This window comes from Haliotis rufescens, unplaced genomic scaffold (assembly GCF_023055435.1).
Source record: "Haliotis rufescens isolate VD_foot unplaced genomic scaffold, xgHalRufe1.0.p SCAF_1, whole genome shotgun sequence".
Taxonomy (NCBI): Eukaryota; Metazoa; Mollusca; class Gastropoda; order Lepetellida; family Haliotidae; genus Haliotis; species Haliotis rufescens.
In genome coordinates this window covers 41663050-41681951 of record NW_025963779.1, presented here as the reverse complement: position 1 = coordinate 41681951, position 18902 = coordinate 41663050, and the positions used below count along the sequence as shown (strand labels likewise).

The window sequence follows — 18902 nt, the reverse complement described above, 5'->3', positions numbered from 1 at the left end:
ATATGTAGCTCATTTTGTCGTGGGTTGCATACTTCAAGCACCACTGCTTGGTGGTTTTATTTGATTTAAGTAAAAAAAATCAGACTTGAGTACAAATACTGAAGGAAGCGCCTCATAAATCTACCATACACCCCCATTCACTGGCTTTGCAGATATCAAAGTGTTCTCCACAATCTTGTTCAGTATTATGTGTACTACCCTTGACGACCAGGATTAGAATTGGCCTTTTTCAACCGATGCTTGTCTCAAGAGGCAACTAATGCTTGTCACAGGAGGCGACTAATCGGATTGGGTGGTCAGACTCGCTGGCTTGATTCTTCATTTCTCAATTGCCAATTGCTACGGTACCTTATTTTTAACGGCGTTGTTTAAAGCAAACCATTTGCGGACTAGAATATGGAGGTCGGAAATGGGTTAAGTACACTCTGGGAAACTGTGGCACACGCCCGTTTGGTAGCGGCAATGTCCTGCAAACAGTGACTATCTTTTGACGGAGTTGGTACAAGCAAAATATATGCGGATTCGAACATGGTCGAGGTCAAACATGGGTTAAGAACACACTGGGACACATGTGGTGATGTCTCACAAGCGGTTCATTACATTTGACGGCGTTGGAACAACCAAACCATTTGGGGATTCGAACATGGTCGAAGTCAAACATGGGTTAAGAACACACTGGGACACGTGTGGTGATGTCTCACAAGCGGTTCATTACATTTGATGGCGTTGGTACAACCAAACCATATGCGGATTCGAACATGGTCGAAGTCAATCATGGGTAAAGAACACCCTGGGACACGTGTGGTGATGTCTCACAAGCGGTTCATTACATTTGATGGCGTTGGTACAAGCAAACCATATGCGGATTCGAACATGGTCGAAGTCAAACATGGGTTAAGAACACACTGGGACACATGTGGTGATGTCTCGCAAGCGGTTCATTACATTTGATGGCGATGGTACAAGCAAACCATTTGAAGTTTGAACATGGTCGAAGTTGGAAATTGGTTAAAACATCATGGGACGCCCAGGCACATGTCAGTTTAGTAGTGGTGATGTCTCACAAGAGGTTCCTTACATTTTACGGCGTTGGTACAGGTATAACCTTTGAGGATTCGAATATGAACGAGGTCGGAAACAGGTTTAGCACTTTATCTCAGCAGTGCGACAGGAACACGCGGCCCGGACGAACGCAGAACGCTAATCCGTTTGACTGGAGCCCAACTGACAAAGAAGTTACAGCCTGTTAAAGAGTCACGAAGCCGAAAGGCTGAAGAGCCCCTGTGTTAGCGGTTGATTTAATATTATTATTATTCCGTCGATTTTGTTCACATTTTGTATGTGCGTGAAGACCGTTGGGTACTAGTGCCCGCCAAAAACCCAAAGCCAAAGGCCCAAAGACCAAGGGCGGATAACTAAACAACAAGAATTTTTTAAAGATATATTTCGCCCTATTGCTCCACAACCGCTTATCTGATTACTTTGAAACGTTGCATGTATCTGCTGCTAGAGCTTCTTGGCAATTTTTGTTCTTTGACTTTGGTCATTGGTCACGTGATTTGGCAGCAATATGGGATTCAAGGTTTTAACAATATCTTTTGGGTACCTGTCTTCAACTGCAAACAACTATGAGTCCACTGCAAGAAATGCTTTCAAACTTTCTGATAATTGTCTCCATACATAACACATCAAACATTAATAGCCGATTTTGGATATCTTTTTTAGTTGCGGCCATATTGGATTTTCAGTTTGATCATTTTTTTTCACCGAAATTTTACTTTAAAGATCATATCTTGTAAGGTTGTTGACAGAAACTATTGCAAGTTTACATGAAGTTAGTGTGCCATATGCATCTCATTTTTTGTTCTTGGTTGTATGCTAAAAGTAACACCGCTTGGTGGTAATATTTGATTAATGTTTGGGACACCCCTGGAACACGCCAATTTTGTAGCGGCGATTTCCGGCGACTATCTTTTGACAGAGTTGGTACAAGCAAACCCTTCATGGATTAGAACATGTTCGAGGTCGTAAATGGGTTTAGATCAGACCTGTTCACACGCCAATTTTGTAGCGGCGATACCCTGCAAGTGATGCCTACATTTGACGGATTTGGTTCAAGGAAACCCTTTGAGGATTCGAACATGGATGTTTGTGCACAGTGTTACTTGGAGCCCGCCATTGCTGCTTGCAGCTTTAATTATTATTATTATTATGTGTATGACGAGGGATGATTGGAGGGCCTATAAGAAGTTAACGAGTTGTCATGTTTGTAATAAACCCCTGAATGGGGATTCCGTAAGAAATCATTGCCACGTCACGGGTAATTATCGGGGAGCCGCGCATAACGAGTGTAACTTGAAACTAAAAATGAATTTTCAAACAATACCCATCCCTGTTGTGTTTCATAACCTTAGAGGATATGATTCCTATCTCATTATGCAGGCTATCTCAAAGACCGACGGCGGTTTAACATGTATTCCTAATAATATGGAAAAATACATATCATTCTCGTTGACTAAAACTATACATTATATGGACAAGGATGGGAAAGCCAGAATAAAGCAAAGTAATGGGCTTAGATTCATAGACTCCGTACAGTTTCTGTTATCTTCCCTGGACAATTTAGCTTATGCGAACAATCCCGATGACTTTGCAATAACAAATCAATATACTGATCGGTGTCGTCATTTGTTGTTGAGAAAAGGTGTATATCCTTACAAATATATGGATGATTGGTCAAGATTCAACAAAACTAAATTATCACCCCTTGAATCATTCTAGAATAACTTAACAGAATCTAAAATAACCGATGCCGATTATGAACATGCTCTGACGGTCTGGGATAAATTAGGTTGTAAGAATTTAGGTGATTATCACGATCTGTACTTAAAAACCAATGTACTGTTACTCGCTGATAAATTCGAGATATTTAGAAAGACATGTTTAAAACAATACGGCTTGGACCCGGCATGGTACTATTCCAGTCCTGGACTATCGTGGGATGCATTGTTGAAGAAGACCGGCGTAGAACTAAAACTACTCACCAATTACGATATGCACTTGTTTATTGAGAAAGAATTAAGAGGTGGTATATCGATGGCGGCTAAAAGGTATTCTAAGGCTAATAATAAATTAGTGGAAGGATATGATCCCAGTAAACCCGACACGCATATATTATATCTCGACGCTAACAATTTGTACGGATGGGCTATGAGTCAACCTTTACCAAGGGGTGGTTTTGAGTGGGTCGATGATATCCATAATATCAATGTGAATGATGCGAATAAAGGGTACATACTAGAAGTTGACTTGGAATATCCAAGTTCGTTACATAAAGACCATAACAGTTATCCGCTAGCTCCCGAAAGATTAATGGTGAATAAAGATTGGATATCGGAATACCAACTCCTTGATGGGTAATACTAAGTTAGCTAACGTAGAAAAACTCGTACCAAATTTGATGGATAAGACAAAATATATAGTTCACTTTCCATGAACCTTAGGAAACACGTGTAAAATATCTGTTGCTGGAGTACGGATCTTGAAAAGGACATTCTAAAAACCAGTGAGGCTTATCAACACCTCTGTAGCCTCGTGGTATACTCACTGGGCTACAGATATGAAGGTTGCGAGTTCGATCCTTGGGAATATAAAGAAAACATTTGTCATTTGATTTTACATTTCATTACATGTTACAATCTGAACGGAAGTTATATTAATAAAATACCCTGGACATGATATAAAATCCCTGGGATATTATATATCCCTGTTAATGAGATTTAACCCGACTGGAAAGTAAAACCTCACAATAGGTTTTAATGCCTATAGAAAGAAGTCTCTTACTTAATAGCGATCCCAATTAATAGATTTATAAAGTTTGATCAAAGCCCTTGGATGGAGCCCTTTATAAGGCTGAACACAGATTTAAGAAAGATAGCTACCAGCAATTTTGAAAAGAATCTATATAAGCTCATGAATAACTCAGTATTTGGTAAAACTATGGAGAATCTGAGGAAGCGTGTTGATGTTAAATTAGTCAGATCTAATGAGGAAGAAAGATTAAGGAAACTTATAGCCAGTCCGGCTTTTATCAGAAGCAAGATATTTGATAACGACTTAGCCGCGTTGCACATGCAGAAGAGTAATATAAAATTCAACAGACCGGTGTACGTTGGTATGAGTATTCTTGACTTGTCAAAACACTTAATGTATGACTTTTATTACAACCAACTTAAGGAGCAATACGGCGATAGATGCGAGGTGTTATATAGCGACACAGATTCTTTGTTGATGGAAATACAAACCGAGGATGTGTATAAATATATGGCAGAAAAAATAGATATGTACGACACGAGCGATTACCCTAAAGATAATCCACTGCACAGTGTAGTAAATAAAAAGGTGTTAGGTAAGATGGATGAATGTGCTGGGACCCCTATAGCGGAGAAGGTCAGATTAAGACCTAAGATGTATTCTATAAAGAAGTCCGATAATGGAGAGATAAGAAAAGCTAAGGGTGTTAAGAAGTATGTGGTAAAAAAGCATATCAAACACGAACAGTATAAAGAATCATTATTCAACGGTAGAACATTCAAACACGAGATGAACTCTTTAAGAAGTTGCAATCATAGGATATATGGATTAAGAATGAACAAGACATCGTTATCCCCCTTAGATAAAAAGAGATGGATTGATAAGGATGGTGTAACTACCTATGCTTATGGTTATGGTGGTAATACTGTATCGTCTGGAACTATGAGCAACTCTTCTCGTACAAATGCCCTGCCCAGTCCATCTTTAAGATAATAAAGAATAGGCTCTCCTTCTTTCATAACCAATCGACTAATGTTATATGTCTTAAGGGACCAAATCGGATCGGTTGCGCGACGTAGGCCTCCTTCGAGTTCACCTGGCTAGTATAAATATCTTACGCTTACTCTATCCGGAAGTTTTTGTTCTTTGCCTCTCCTCGGTGCTGAAGATTCGGAAGTCACAGATTTCATTTTAATCGCATCGGATGGTTTCTTCCCGATTAATCTCGTTACTACATCATTCCGCGCTGATACAACAGCTGAAAATCGTGTCACCCATTCGGTTGATCTCAATCGTTCCGATTTCATTTCGATCCCATACTGATTGCCAAACAAACGTTACGCTAATGTCCGGTGAAATCTTTCAACGATAGCTTGAATACGGTGGTCCTCTTTTTCACCACGCCTGATTTCGACATCGTGCTTTGTTAACAGTTTAGTTACTGATCCCATAATCTCGCGACCGGGATCTACTTGAAATAGCTTAGGCTTAGTGCTCAGCGTTTATATAAACGGCTCAGTGCATTAGCTACTTCTGTTGAATCTTTCGGAGTTAATGGCTCAGCCTCTTTGTATTGACTAGCCACATCCACTACAGTTAAAGCGTATTTATACGTTTTGCGTCTTACCTTATCATGGGGAAGAAACAAGAGGTCAGCCTGATGAACTTCATTCGTTGTAAAAATATCAAACTTCTTCCTCGGTATATAACGCGGTGCTGGTAAGTATATTTGCCACATCGCTTGTTTCTTTAACCAATCCTTGGCCACATCTTTATATACCTTAGCAGCAGCGGCTAATTTTTGTATTGCTCCTACACCTTTCCAATATCCTCGTGGGCTATAGTAAATTTTATTCATTATGAATTAATATTGATGTTTTGAATTGCATCAGCGTTTTTGCATAAAAATTTCCCCCTGTAGTGGTGGTATAGGTATATAAATCTGGCTCCAGTGGCAGAACCCCCATTACCTATACTACTTCCTAGATATTTTTTATATTTGTATACTTATCCTGCATTACTCCTTAATGCATATTACTGCTTGTTTCTTGACAGAATAGAGCTGTGTTAGGATCTTTGCTTGAAGAAGTTGCTCTTACTAGCTGAGAGGCCAGCCCATCACGCAGCTCCCACGTGACGTCACGGAGCCTCACATTACTCTGTAGTCCGAAACATCTGAAGGCATCCTGGGGAGGTAGATCTGCGATGGGTGGGTCCCGTTGGACGCAGTAATGCAGGATAAGTATACAAATATAAAAAATATCTAGGATTTTACTAGATTTTTTACTTATCCTGCATTAGGTACTCCTTAATGCATCTTTATCGGACAGAACCAGAGGTGGGCATACCTTCAGATGTGGACTTTCATCTGTTATTTCCAGACTCTGTTCCCTAGCCAATCCTTGGCTGTGTGGTCGGCATTGGGTGACCACTCCATGTGTGGGAACCTCCCATTCCCTCAGCCCGTCCTCGGCTGTGTGGTCGGCATCGGTGACCACTCCATGAATAGGAAACTCCGTTTCCCTCAGCCCGTCTTCGGCCTGGATGACCATTACATGGAAGGGAAGAGTCAGGTATGTGTTGTGTCCTGGTACTGCGCAGCCTGACAATAAAGCTCGGTTAGGTCGAGACTGGAGCACCGAGCTGTACGCAAATGAGGCATGAACCTTCTAGTCCAGGGCTTACGCCAGGGGAGGTCGAAAGACAGGCTCTGGACTTGGAGGCGTGGTCAATGACGTGTAGTAGTGGTGACCTGCTGGGCCACCACTAACAGACCAAAGCTGTGCGTGCCTTGCACATCCTCCAATGCGACATCTCACAGGTAGTGTTGGATCGCCAGAAACATCCCTCCATGATGGCGCGTAGAGAGCAGCTGCTGTGTAGCGCCATGGTGGAGGCGACCGCCCGGATCTCATGCGGGTTGTTGGAGCATGGGGGGTCCAATCCCGCTGCCTCATAGGCCTGGAGGATGATGGCTCGTAGCCAGAGGGGGATCGTGTTGCGGCTGACTTCCGCTTGCGAGGTCGCAGATATCGGTACGAAGAGGCATCGTCGTTAGCTACGGCGTTCCTTGGATCATCGGATGAAGCAACGAAACGCTCTAACTGGACACAGAAGGAGCTCTAGTTCATCTTCTGCGCCCACAATCGATGAAAGAGGGGGGATGAGGAACGATCTATCGGGCTGGCCTGGGAGCTGATTCTTGGTCCCAGCACAGGCCCAGTTGCATGGCTCCTTGTGCTCCCTGCTAAAAGCGGACCCGTGTGGCGTGTAGGGCGTGTTACTCACTGACACGGGCTGCTGTGGCGAGCGCCAGTAGGAAGACCGTCTTTTTCGTCAGATTGTAGAATGATGACATTTCGAGTGGCTCAAAAGGCGCATCTCTCAGCGAGGTGAGAATGACATTCAAGTCCCAGGCTAGGGGATGGAACTTCGCCTTATGGTCTTTCAGTCTGAGTGAGCGGAGCAGTGCCTGTAGTTCTGGGATTTTCGTCATGCGTCGATCTTTCAGAACTGCCAGGACAGAGTTGAGCGCCACAAGGTAGGTCATGACGGTACTGCCCTTGAGCTTACGCTTGTGATGCAGATGGAGCATGAACTCGGTCAGAAATTGAGGCGATGCAGATGTGGGGTCTTGGTTCTTACCCATGCAAAAGCTCTCAAAGGATTGCCACTTGTCATCATAAAGGCTCCTGGTGGTTGGGCAATGTGCCATTGTGATGGCCCTAGCCGCCGAGTAGCCCTTGGCCTTCAATGCTCTCTGTAAATGTGAAGATGTGAAGACATAACATGTCTGGTCCTGGGTGTGGCTGTCTGCTGTGAGGGTGGATCAGCAGATTTGGCCAATCTGGGAGTGGCAATGGGGTCTGAGGTCGACAAACCAAGCCCTTGCTGGCCACCAGAGCACGACCAAAGTCAGATCGAGGTTCCATGTCAATCTGATCTTCTGGACGACTTTGGGAAGAAGTACAGGTGGCGGAAAAGCGTACGCTTTTAGTCCTTCCCCTGGGGACGCTGAAAGCATCGACTGCTCAAGCCAGTGGATCAGGCACCGAAGATATGGCGGTCGGGATCTGGTAGTTCTGGCTGGTGGTGGGAGACCATGTCCCTATGTTGGGGAGACCATGGTCTCGACAAACAAGAGCGAATGCGTCTGGGTGAAGTTTCCACTTTGTGTGAGCCACCTTGAATGGCTGAGAAAGGGCATCCGCTAGGATGTTTCGGCAGCCCGGGATGTGGTGGACCTGGAATTGGATCCCCAGATGATCCACCAGGTGAAACAATCGGAACGTCTGTTGAAGGAGCGAAGTCAAATGAGTCGTTCCTTGGTTCCGGAGACACCATACGACAGTGATGGTGTCTGTCGTGATGGAGAGCCGGGCGTGTCTGAGCGCTTGCTTCCAGTGTGTGATGGCCAAGATAAGCGCTTCCAGTTCGAGGTTGTTGATGTGCCATAGGCGCTGATCGGCAGACCACAGCCCTGAGGGGACCTGTCCCTCCAGGTGTGCGCCCCATCCCTGTAGGGACGCGTCTACGAAGAGGCGTAGAGAGGTCGTAAGCCCTGTCAAGGAGACGCCGCCTAAGACATTCGATTCCACCGTCCAACACCGGAGATGCTGCTAGATGGATAGAGTGGGTCCTTGCGTCTGATGTAGGGCGCCAGGAACATCTGAACTGAGCGCTGTTGGAGCCTGCCTCTGTAGGTCAAGTCCTACGCTGAAGTTAGGAGGCCCAGGAGGACTTACCATTGACGCAGAGTGCGTGGTAGGTTGAGAGCTGGAATCAGGTGCGCCTGCATGCGCTCCCTCCGGTCTCTGGGTACAGAGATGAGGTCGATGTCCGTCTGGAAGGGGCCCCCGATGAACTGAAGACGCTTGGAAGGTGTCAACTCTTGACTTCCTGAGGTTGATCTTCCACCCCAAATGATATAGGAGCCAAAGGGTGAAGTCCCTGTGGCGGAGTAGAGTGACACGGTCCAGATGGTCCAGTAGGCAGTCATGTATGTACGCCTCGAACTGGATGTCCCGGCGATGGAAGTACGAGGCTATCGGCTTGGTAAGCCATGTGAAAAGCAACGGGGCCGAAGAAATTCCAAATGGGAGGACCGCCCATTGATAATGGACTCCCATGAAGATGAAGCGGAGGAATTTCCGGTCGTCGGGATGAATAGGGACATGTAGATAGGCGTCCTCAATATCCAGGCTGATGAGCGCCTGTGGTGCCTGGATCCGGGATCGCAGTAGCCTGAGCGTGGTCATCCTGAAATAAGGTCGACGCGCCAGGTAGCGTTTGTTGAAAGCGGCGAGATTGTGGATCATCCTGTGTTTGTCCGAGTCCTTCTTGGGGACCAGGAAGATAGGTGAATAGAAGCCCGGTGTTATGGCTGGGGCATGCACCACCTCTAAGGCTTTCTTGGCTCAGTAGCTGTTGTTGGGTGGGGGCGTGGGGTATGTGTCCACTATGGGTGACGACGTCAATGATGGGTCGTCTATAAGCGTCAGCTTGTGGTGACGTATGGGTCCCCCAGTTCTACCAGTAGTGAGTCAGTCTCACACCTACTGGGGTGTCGATAACTTGGAGGGAGGTGGGAGGTCCCAGTCGTGCCTGTCCGGCGGTTCACTGGAGGTCCCTGCGGTCGGCGTTACCCCCCTTGGGGTAGCCACGACGGGACTGGTATGAGCCTGAGGACTTTCCTTTCCCCATGCTTCTGCCCCAAGAGGTTGAGGTGGAGCCCCGTGGCTGGTAGGAGCCGGACTGGGACGCCTTAGCAAAGGCAGGATGTGATACCCTGGCCAGGGCCTTGAGAGCCTTCTCATCACGGGCGAGGGCTGAGACCCGGGAGTGTGTCTTGGATATCTGTCCATTAAAAAGGCCAGAGCTGGACCAAGGTTGACGCAAAAGGTCTCCCTTGAACTCTGGGTCCCAACTCGACAAAGCAAGGTACCCCATGCGTCTAGTGGTAGTTGTCCTCCGACAAGTCATGCAGAATAGCTCTGGAGGACAACGCCATCAGTGAGAGAGGTTTGAGCGTATGGCGAATCTCTGTCTCCACGTTGGCGAGTTTGCTTTTCGGAGACCTGGACTGAGGTGGAGCAGTTCGATCCCGTCATGTGGTGCATGTCCTCATCTAAGGAGTGAGCGTGGTCCACAACTTGAAGAGAGTGGACTGGGAAGTCATCTTGTCTGTAAGGTGGGGCCCTGAAGGACGGAGTCAGTGACAGTTTACTGAAGTCCTCATCCAGAGCTGAGATCGTGTCTCTGATCAGTGGGTCAGGAGGGATCGAGGTGGGGTCTGCACGGATGGCCGTCTTGCTTTTGACCTCTAGGCCAGGGGAGGGAGCGATATAGCCTCCAATCTGTCTGCCAGCCAGTCTGCGACTTGGTCGAAACCCTGGTGGGATTCGCCGTCCATAGGGGTGTCGACCTAGAAAGGGATGAAAGCGCCCTCCAAGGAGTCGGATCGATAGCCACTGGTGAGTCTGCTAATCGGGGAGCTGCTCCTAGATCTAAGACCCTGACGTGAGGTAGAAGGGGTCTGTGAGGTCGGCCGGAGCGGTGGAGGAGGCGTCTGCAGAAGCGCTAGTAGAGGCGTCTGTAAAGGCGCTGGCGTTAACGGCTGTCTGGTCTGTAAGTACTGAATGTACTGGAGGAGGGAGGCATCTATCTTAGGTGTCAGTGCTGTAGGCGGGGGCGGCTGTGGGAGACGGTGCATCTGTGCCGTAGTTGGGTGCGCCTGTGGGAGACCGAGTGTCTGTCCGGAGGATAGTATAGGCGCCGTCTGGAACGTGAGTGCCATGACTGGCATCACAGGTGGTCACCGCCGTAAAGATAGACCCTGTCGTGGTTGTCAAAGTGCTCTGGGTAGAGACTACAACCATGGGGTCCGACATCAAGGTAGCAGATGAGGTCGGGGGTGGTCATCCGAGATAGCCAATCTTGAGTAGTCTGACATGGTGCGCTGGTGTTTCCTGGCCTGCTGTGTTCTGCGTTTTTTACACACACAGAGGTACTGTCTGAAAGCTGTGGGTGAAAGCAGAAAACAGTCTTTACATCGGTGACCCTGGAGGCATTGAGATGTACAATTAAGGCACAGGCGGTGGGGATCCCACGCCCACATATTACGCCGGCACTTTGAGCAGGAGGGCATGATATCTGCAACGAAGCAGTGTAAAATCACAATGCGTCCCCGCCCAATTATGTATACTATAATTTGTTTATCCCACTGTGTGGGTTTATGAAACAAATATTATGACAAACGTAAGACAACATACAATAAAACAAACAATACTTGCGAGGATCCGCCAATCTTTGGGTACCAAGCAAAAGAATATAGAACGTAAACCAGTTCACAAACTGCTGGCTACGCAAAATATTCAAGATGGCTACTTGGAGCAACAAGACACCTGGCCTTATGTTTCCTTTTGAGAAAACGCCAGTAAATGTCTAATAACGTTATGCACATGTTTATCAAACATAGAATGTACAAAATACAAACCGTAGTCACAACACAAAGACAAAACAACATTAACTCAGATAGCAAACACGTGTAGGGTTTGAATCAGTTTTATGTTACAGCAAAAAAACAGGTCTTCTCTCATCAAGTGACAAGAGTAATGTGAGGATCCGTGACGTCACTTCCTTTGGTCACGTGGGAGCTGCGTGTTGGGCTGGCCTCTCAGCTAGTTGGAGCAACTTCTTCAAGCAAAAACCCTCACACAGCTCTTTTCTCTGTCAAGAAACAAGCAGTAATATGCATGAAGGAGTAATGCAGGATAAGTAAAAAATAAATTATATACTATTTTGTCGTGACTACGGCTTACGGTGTTGAAATCTCGCGTAATGCTGCATTGAGCTATGGTAATGTTTATGAAACAGACGATGAATATGGTATATGCGTTCCATTGCGACCGTGAAAACACTGAGGATCGAGAAATGGCATCGCAAATGTCAATCAAATTATTTATGTTTGTGTCTACGTATGTGAAGCAATGGAATTTAGTTGCCACAAGATATTTTTCAAGGTAGTCATTTGCCAACCGCTGAATTTTAGCCAGTAGACAAATTGAAATTTAAGTCGCATTGGCGACTGTTTTAGTCGCAATTTTGAGGCCTGAAACCTTATATTTTTTTACATAAAAGTATGAGCCTGTATTTTTAATAAAGAATAACGACTTGCAACAATAATATTTTTGTGGCAGGCAATTTCTGTGTTACTATTGATACAAATTTTGAAAATTTGAAAATATAAAATATGTATGTTTAGATGAGGAAAAATATATATTCAAGTGATTCAAAACCATTGATAAGAAGAAAAAATCTTCACAGTAATCAGTGAAAAATGAAATAGCTTTCATACCTGATATATGAAATTGTCAGGGGCAACTGCCTGAGTTTCAGAATCTACCACCTTACCCATACAAAGCTTTACTGAACCACTATTATGACGAATTGAGGAACACAAGTAGCAAGTGTTATTCCACGTCGTTGTAATAAGCATGCCTTAAGGAGAAAGGTGATTAATGTATAGACATCGGCAGTCAATTACTGAATTGTTCTCACATGACTGCCATTGACATGTGAAAAATAATCGGTTGTACTTCAGATTGTCAGTGAATCCTGTTGTTCAAGCTATTAAGTATTCTACAATGCTGACAGTGAGGTTGATGATACGCCTGAGTTGTCATCCCCTTCCCAACCAGCCTTGAAATCAAGTGTGTGTGTCCAGACCAAGTAATAATCACTCATAACATGATGTTTGGTTTTCGAAAATTCTCTTTGTTGGTTGCCTTGATCCCCATATAACTGAAACTATTTTTTAAGGTTCTTAAGAGTTCAACACAACGAGGTTCCCGGTATTATGTGCACCATCCTTCACACAGATGTGTTGTTTTGGGAAAAAAAAGAGTGCAAGAAAATATGATCCTTAAAAAAATATCATGATCCCCTGTTCGCCACTCACCACACAAAAATATACTGCAGGCTTTTCATGGGTCCTTTTTAGCAAAGGCTATGGGAAATACTGTCCAACACAGGCCGTAAGAGTCCGATTTGGGTCAATACTCTTGACAAGTAGACTTTGTCTCTGGACAAGTGAATTTTTTGCTTTTTTCCTTGCCCTGGGACAACTGACTTAAGTAAGGTTGCTGTAAGCATTGATATTCATATATCTTCACCATAAATACAGAGGAAACACCAACACTAAACTCTATTGTTTTGAACAAAATATGATATCAACATAAGAAGACACATACATGCCAATCAAAGTAGTTTACATCGTTTTAAGAGGATGATAAACATAAGGTGTAAATCCAAATCCCTGCAAAAAGCAACAGATGTGTTAAATCCCACTACCTAACTCATTTACTAAGCTACATTAAATTTTGAACAAAAATAACTTCTGCATTATTGCATTGCAGAAGGTCTAAACTACAAAAAAATGGATTAATTGGGAAATGTGATGGTCAAAGGCCATAGCAGGGTCAAAAACTAAATTACACCAAAAAACTTTAAATCTTAACTCTTTCAACACCAGTCAACCAGAAGTGTTTACTGCTGGGACACCGAGTTCCCAGAGGCTCTTGTGTGATAGATGAAGTCAACATTTATCAAAGAAAATACCTGCTTGTAAAATATATTTGCTACTACATGTTATACACCATTTGAAAGGTCTGATCCTATGGTTTATAAATATGAAAGTTATGTTTTTCACATTATTTAAAATAATGCATTTACAACTTAATTAAATTCGTTGTAAATAAAAAATGTACGCTAACACGTTGTTAACATCCAGATTAAGGACCAAGGAAGCGAAAACTTGACGATTTTCGGCAAATATATGATTTCATAATATCCACGTACCTATTTCTATTTTATTTTCATTGTTTACGTTATTGGAAAATCATTTTAAAAAGAATTATAAATAGTCTCTGTCATCACCCATTTCCCGATAACAGCGACTGTCCGCTCAGTAAAATGAAGAAATACCCCCGTTTTCGAGGTTTCGTATGAATAACACGTTCGTCGAAGAATGGCATATGACACATCGCTGGAAAGCTTATTGCTTCATCTACACGCTCGTAACATCGACTGGTTTTTTTCCGTAGTTATAACAAGCGATTTCATTGGATTAAAATTGGTTTCTAATGACGCTTTCTTGCTGAAATCTGCTACAAGTTTCGTGATTGGTCAATTTTGAGCACGTGACCTGGGGCAGCCAATCAAATTACAGCTGTGATACCAAGCTCGTGTTCGATAAATTACAGAAGTTTGCGAAAGAATTTTGTTAAATCGTGTTATTCTGAACGTTTTGAGCAGGAAATCACGATATATATTAAAAATATGAACCTTCGTGAATGTATCGTGCTAGGTTACGAGCTGTGACAAAGATTTTTCATGCATATATTTTTGCATTAAACATCGTGTCCGAGCCGAGAATTCAAGGCGACGAAAGCCGAGATGTCATTTGACTTACATTACACGCGATCGCACGAAAAGATGAAAATAATAACTTAGATGTAAGTTTGATTACTTTTAGATATATTTTTGTTGATTTTATATATTACTTTGTATAATATATTTAAAGATTTGTTTAAAACGTCTTTATTTTCCTCTTTGACGTGTTCGATGTGGACCCGTTGTCGAAATGTGTGTCCGAGAATTTTATTTTCAATAACATCGCGGGAAATAGTGAATAATTTTTTAATTTAACGATAAAAAATGTTAAATTGAAGTGGAATATGTATTTCAGACATTGTGAAATGTGATAGATTTAATAAATGAATGATTTTACAGGTAGGTCCATAAAAATATAGTACTATTTTGACGTGACTACGGCTTGGCCGGATAACCGGCCTGCGGTGTCTGGGGACTTGATGCTTCTTGGCCGGATAACCGGCCTACGGTGTTGAAAGAGTTAATCATCTTACAAAATTCTGCATGTAAATAAGCCAATTTGAATTTAAGGTTCAGGTGAAGTAACAATTCTTATCATCCAAAACTGGCTCCAACAGGAGATATAGCTTAGATTAGATCAATCGATATCTACACTGTAGATATCGCTGCAATGAAATTACATCACAATGCTTTGCAGACCATTGTGACGTCACTGGTTACCATGACGTCACAATCAAATGACATCACTAATGGCTCTGCTACTGAAGCTGTAAGCAGTACTTTTTACACTGAAGACACTGCTAATTACTGTCTATAAATTGAAAAAGTTGGAAGAATGATGTTGGATGATAAATAAAATCTCACCCTCGTGTCTTTTGATATCAAATATATCAACACTCGTTGATAAAAGTGACAAAAATCCTCGGCAAGCCTCGGAATTTTTCCACTTTTATCAACTCGTGTTGATATATTTGATATCAAAAGACACTCGGGTGAGATTCTCTATATCAAGACTGATCCCCTTGCATATTTAGGGTCCCAGTACATAAGACTAAACAACTGTTCTTACAAGGTTCATACAGATATGGAACACTAAAATTCAAGGCTTTTCAAGGCTGTCAACTGTTATTTTCAAAGCTTTTTTCAGTTCGGTTATTAGCCATAGTCAGTCATATTTGATTTAAACCAGCATACAATATTACAGCCGTAAGATCTAAAAAGCAGTATGACCATCACACATTTTAAACCCAACAAAGAAAAAAATTAAGTCTGTCATGAATTCTTCAGGGTCTTTGGCACACAAATCTATCACTTGAAAATATTTTTTTATACTTTAATACTTTGATAAACAAGAATCATGTAATTTGTACAAATTCAAGGCTTTTCAAGAGGGACCTCAAAATTCAATACTTTTTCAAGCCTGTACAAATTTTGTTCTAGCTTTTAGACAAGTTATCAGGTTTGGCATACTAACACATAATATCATAGGTTCATATATCTTCTTGCAAAATCGATTCTTGTTCTCCCTTAGCCACATCACAGCATCATATGTATGTCTGTGTCTCTGCCGAAGTGTCTCTAGCCGCCGCCTACTTATGTCTTGTATCTGATTCAGCTCCTGTTGACTGCCTACAATCACAAAGGGAGTTGTCTTTAACAAAGGAAAGTATTTTGATGAAAGAAATACAGTAACAATTTTGAGATAACTTCGGGAAACATTCATTTTCACATTAAGTTTTGAGAATTGCAGTTCTGAAACGTGTGTGTCTGTGTGTGTGTGTGTCTGTGTGTGTGTGTGTGTGTCTGTGAGTGTGTGTGTGTTTTTAACCAGTCCGGATTTATACTGGCTATAAGTGCAAGCCCACTGAGACACCATACCATAGTCAAATATAGACACTCCATTCAGAGAAAGAGTAATGACTGAGCCAACCAGACCTTGTTTATAGCCAGCACCAGATAGGGTAACAACAAGTACCATTTTCTGGTGTGATGCAGCCGAGAAAGATCTTTCTTTCAATAATGATGTATTGAAGCTGTGCTGAGCAGTGTTTTTTTTAAAACTAAAACGGTAAAGCTAAATTGTCAAATGATTCTTGGAACGCAACATGGACTTGACCTTGTATTTCTCTGCGTAAGTTGTCAACTTCCATGCGGATAGTATTGCCTGAATGCTGCACCTGGGTCATCTCTCGGTTTACGCCCCTCATTTCCTGAGCAAGCTTTTCAGCTTCTTGCTGTGGGGACAAATAAAAAATTATGATAAATACACATGTCTCTCAAATTCTCAAAGGAAGATTATCTTCCCGTAACAATTAATGCCAAAATACTTTGTGAACAAGAGTCATCAGAAGTTGATATATCAGAAACGGAGGCCATCTTGTATCTACCTTCCATGCCCGTGTTTGTGTAATTAAGTGTTAGATTGCCAGCCCCTTGAAGACCTTGTCACTGGTTAGTGTCTCATCCTGGCGTTGAATGTTTCATCAAGAAATATTCAACAGTTTTGGAGTTCTGCTCCAGAAAAGGAAAACTGAAGACAGACAGATGAACATGCTGATTGCTATATCCCTGACCCGTGAAGATCCGGGGTAGAATAGGTCTTCAGCAACCCATGCTTGCTGTAAAAGGCGACTGTGCTTGTTGTAAGAGGTGATTAACGGGATTGGGTGGCCGGGCTCGCTGACATGGTTGATGCATGTCATCGCATCCCAATTGCGTGGATCGATGCTCGTGATGTCAATCAGTGGATTGTCTGGTCCAGACTAGATTATTTACAGACCGCCGTCATATGGCTCGAATATTGCTGAGTGTGGGGTTAAAGAACAAACCAACCAACCAGCCAACCACCATTTTTGAAAATGGTGGGAACAAGCATGTGAAGTTCAGCTTCACTGGTCCAGCAGTTTGTGAGGAGATGTTAATGAGGCACAAGGGACAAACATGCCAATATATAAGCTCATTCGACTTTCAGTCAGTTGAGCCAAAAATATCTGCATAAAGTGAAAATGAAAATATAATTTATGAATGACTGCCACTGTGACCTTGGCCTAATGCATTGGTCACGAACAATCTTTTCTGAAATATATGACAAATACCAAGTTTTACTGACATACCTAATAATAAAATGCCTCTTAAGTTATCGTTAAAACAATCTTTTCTTCAGGCTTTCAATCATGTGTGAAAAATATTTCCAATGGCTATAAAGGACACATACATAAATGATAATGTGATATCCCTGGGATGTTCATGTGCAATGTGGTTTCAAAATAAAGTGTTGCAACTGTGGCTGTGAACAAATTTAGACAAAGCCTTTATATATCTACTCTGTTAAAAAAGAATTGCAAAAGTGATTTTAGATGTATATTTTATAAATCATACAAATAATCAACAGATGCTAATCGATTGTTCAAAATTAGCACACAGCATTGTCATAGACCCAGGTTCCAAATGGCACACCAGTGCTTGATTTAGCTATGTAAACCATCAACCAATGCAACCTATTATTGAAAAATACAACCTAATATTTATCTCGACATGCACCAATTGCATGTAAGAATATTTCAAAATTTGTTTCTACCTAACTCTTACTTGTCCACACATAACCAATCTTTAAACACACTCAATACCTCTAGGCTTTATTTACCATACTACATCACTAACCTCGTGTTAGTGGAATGTGGAATTATAATGCCATGCTTTCAGGGCTTCACATCATCAAACTGTGGGTACAGCAAGATTATGTGGACATGTTGCTATTAAGTTTTACAGTAATACATCATTAATGTATGTGACATAGGCAGCAGACCGGCCTCTGTTTCAAGGTGCAACCTGCTTTTGTTTGGTTTAACTGGGTTTTCATGTCAACATCCACCAGGTGTAAGTTAAATCAAGTTCCTTAAAACGAGCCCTGCACACATGGAACACTAGATTTTCAATGTGAAAGTCATCTATTCTCAATATCTTGTATGACCACAATTAGAGTCCCATGGGAGCAATCAGAACCCGAATTGTGGCTTTGGGAATGTTCACCCATTCTGCCTGCTTGTGCCAACTGTCGGAGGTTCTGTGGTTGTTTGTGATGAGCTTGCAGTTGATCAGGTGCATCCCATAAATGTTCGTTTGGGTCTAAATCTGGAGACCTGGCAAGACTTGGATGTAGTGATTCCTGAAAAAGGCTGTTGTCAGTCTTGTCGTGTGAGGCTGGGCACTGTCTTGTTGGAAAATGACGTTCACTTGTTGCATAATGGGAAGGATGTGTGGCTGAAGAATCTCATCCATGTAACATTGGTCCATTCCTTTGCAAGTCTGTTCTACCAGTGTAGGAGATGGCTGCCCACATTATAACACTGCCCACATTATAAGACTAACACCACCAAATCTGTCCATTTTCTGTATGCAGTTTCATGCATAACTTTCCCAGAGACGCCTGTAAACATGACATCTACCATCCTCACAGCACACAAAACATGTCTCGTCATTAAACCAAACTTGTCTCCATCGCAGTTGTGTCCATACTCTGTGTCCTTGACACCACTGATGTTGAAGCCGACGTTGTGGGTCCATCAAAATGACACCTGGAACTGGACATTTAGTGCGATACCTTCAGCGCGTAAACGGTACCTCAGTCTGGAAAGATATCCTCGCCATTTGTGGTATTGCCATAGTTGTAGAGTTGGCCATGGTGGTTCTTTCCAGTA

The 18902-nt window shown here is 42.9% G+C and overlaps 1 protein-coding gene across 1 annotated transcript in view; it reads right to left on the bottom strand.

Annotated features, from left to right (window-relative positions):
- LOC124118012 (structural maintenance of chromosomes protein 5-like) overlaps window positions 1-18902 on the bottom strand; it is a 232526-nt gene that overhangs the window by 124219 nt on the left and 89405 nt on the right. Inside the window, exons 10-11 of the mRNA XM_046480045.2 lie at window positions 16322-16439; window positions 15680-15834 (exon numbers count right to left, since the gene is read on the bottom strand). Coding sequence (XP_046336001.1) covers window positions 15680-15834; window positions 16322-16439 — 273 coding nt within the window. The remainder of the gene's footprint in view (window positions 1-15679; window positions 15835-16321; window positions 16440-18902) is intronic.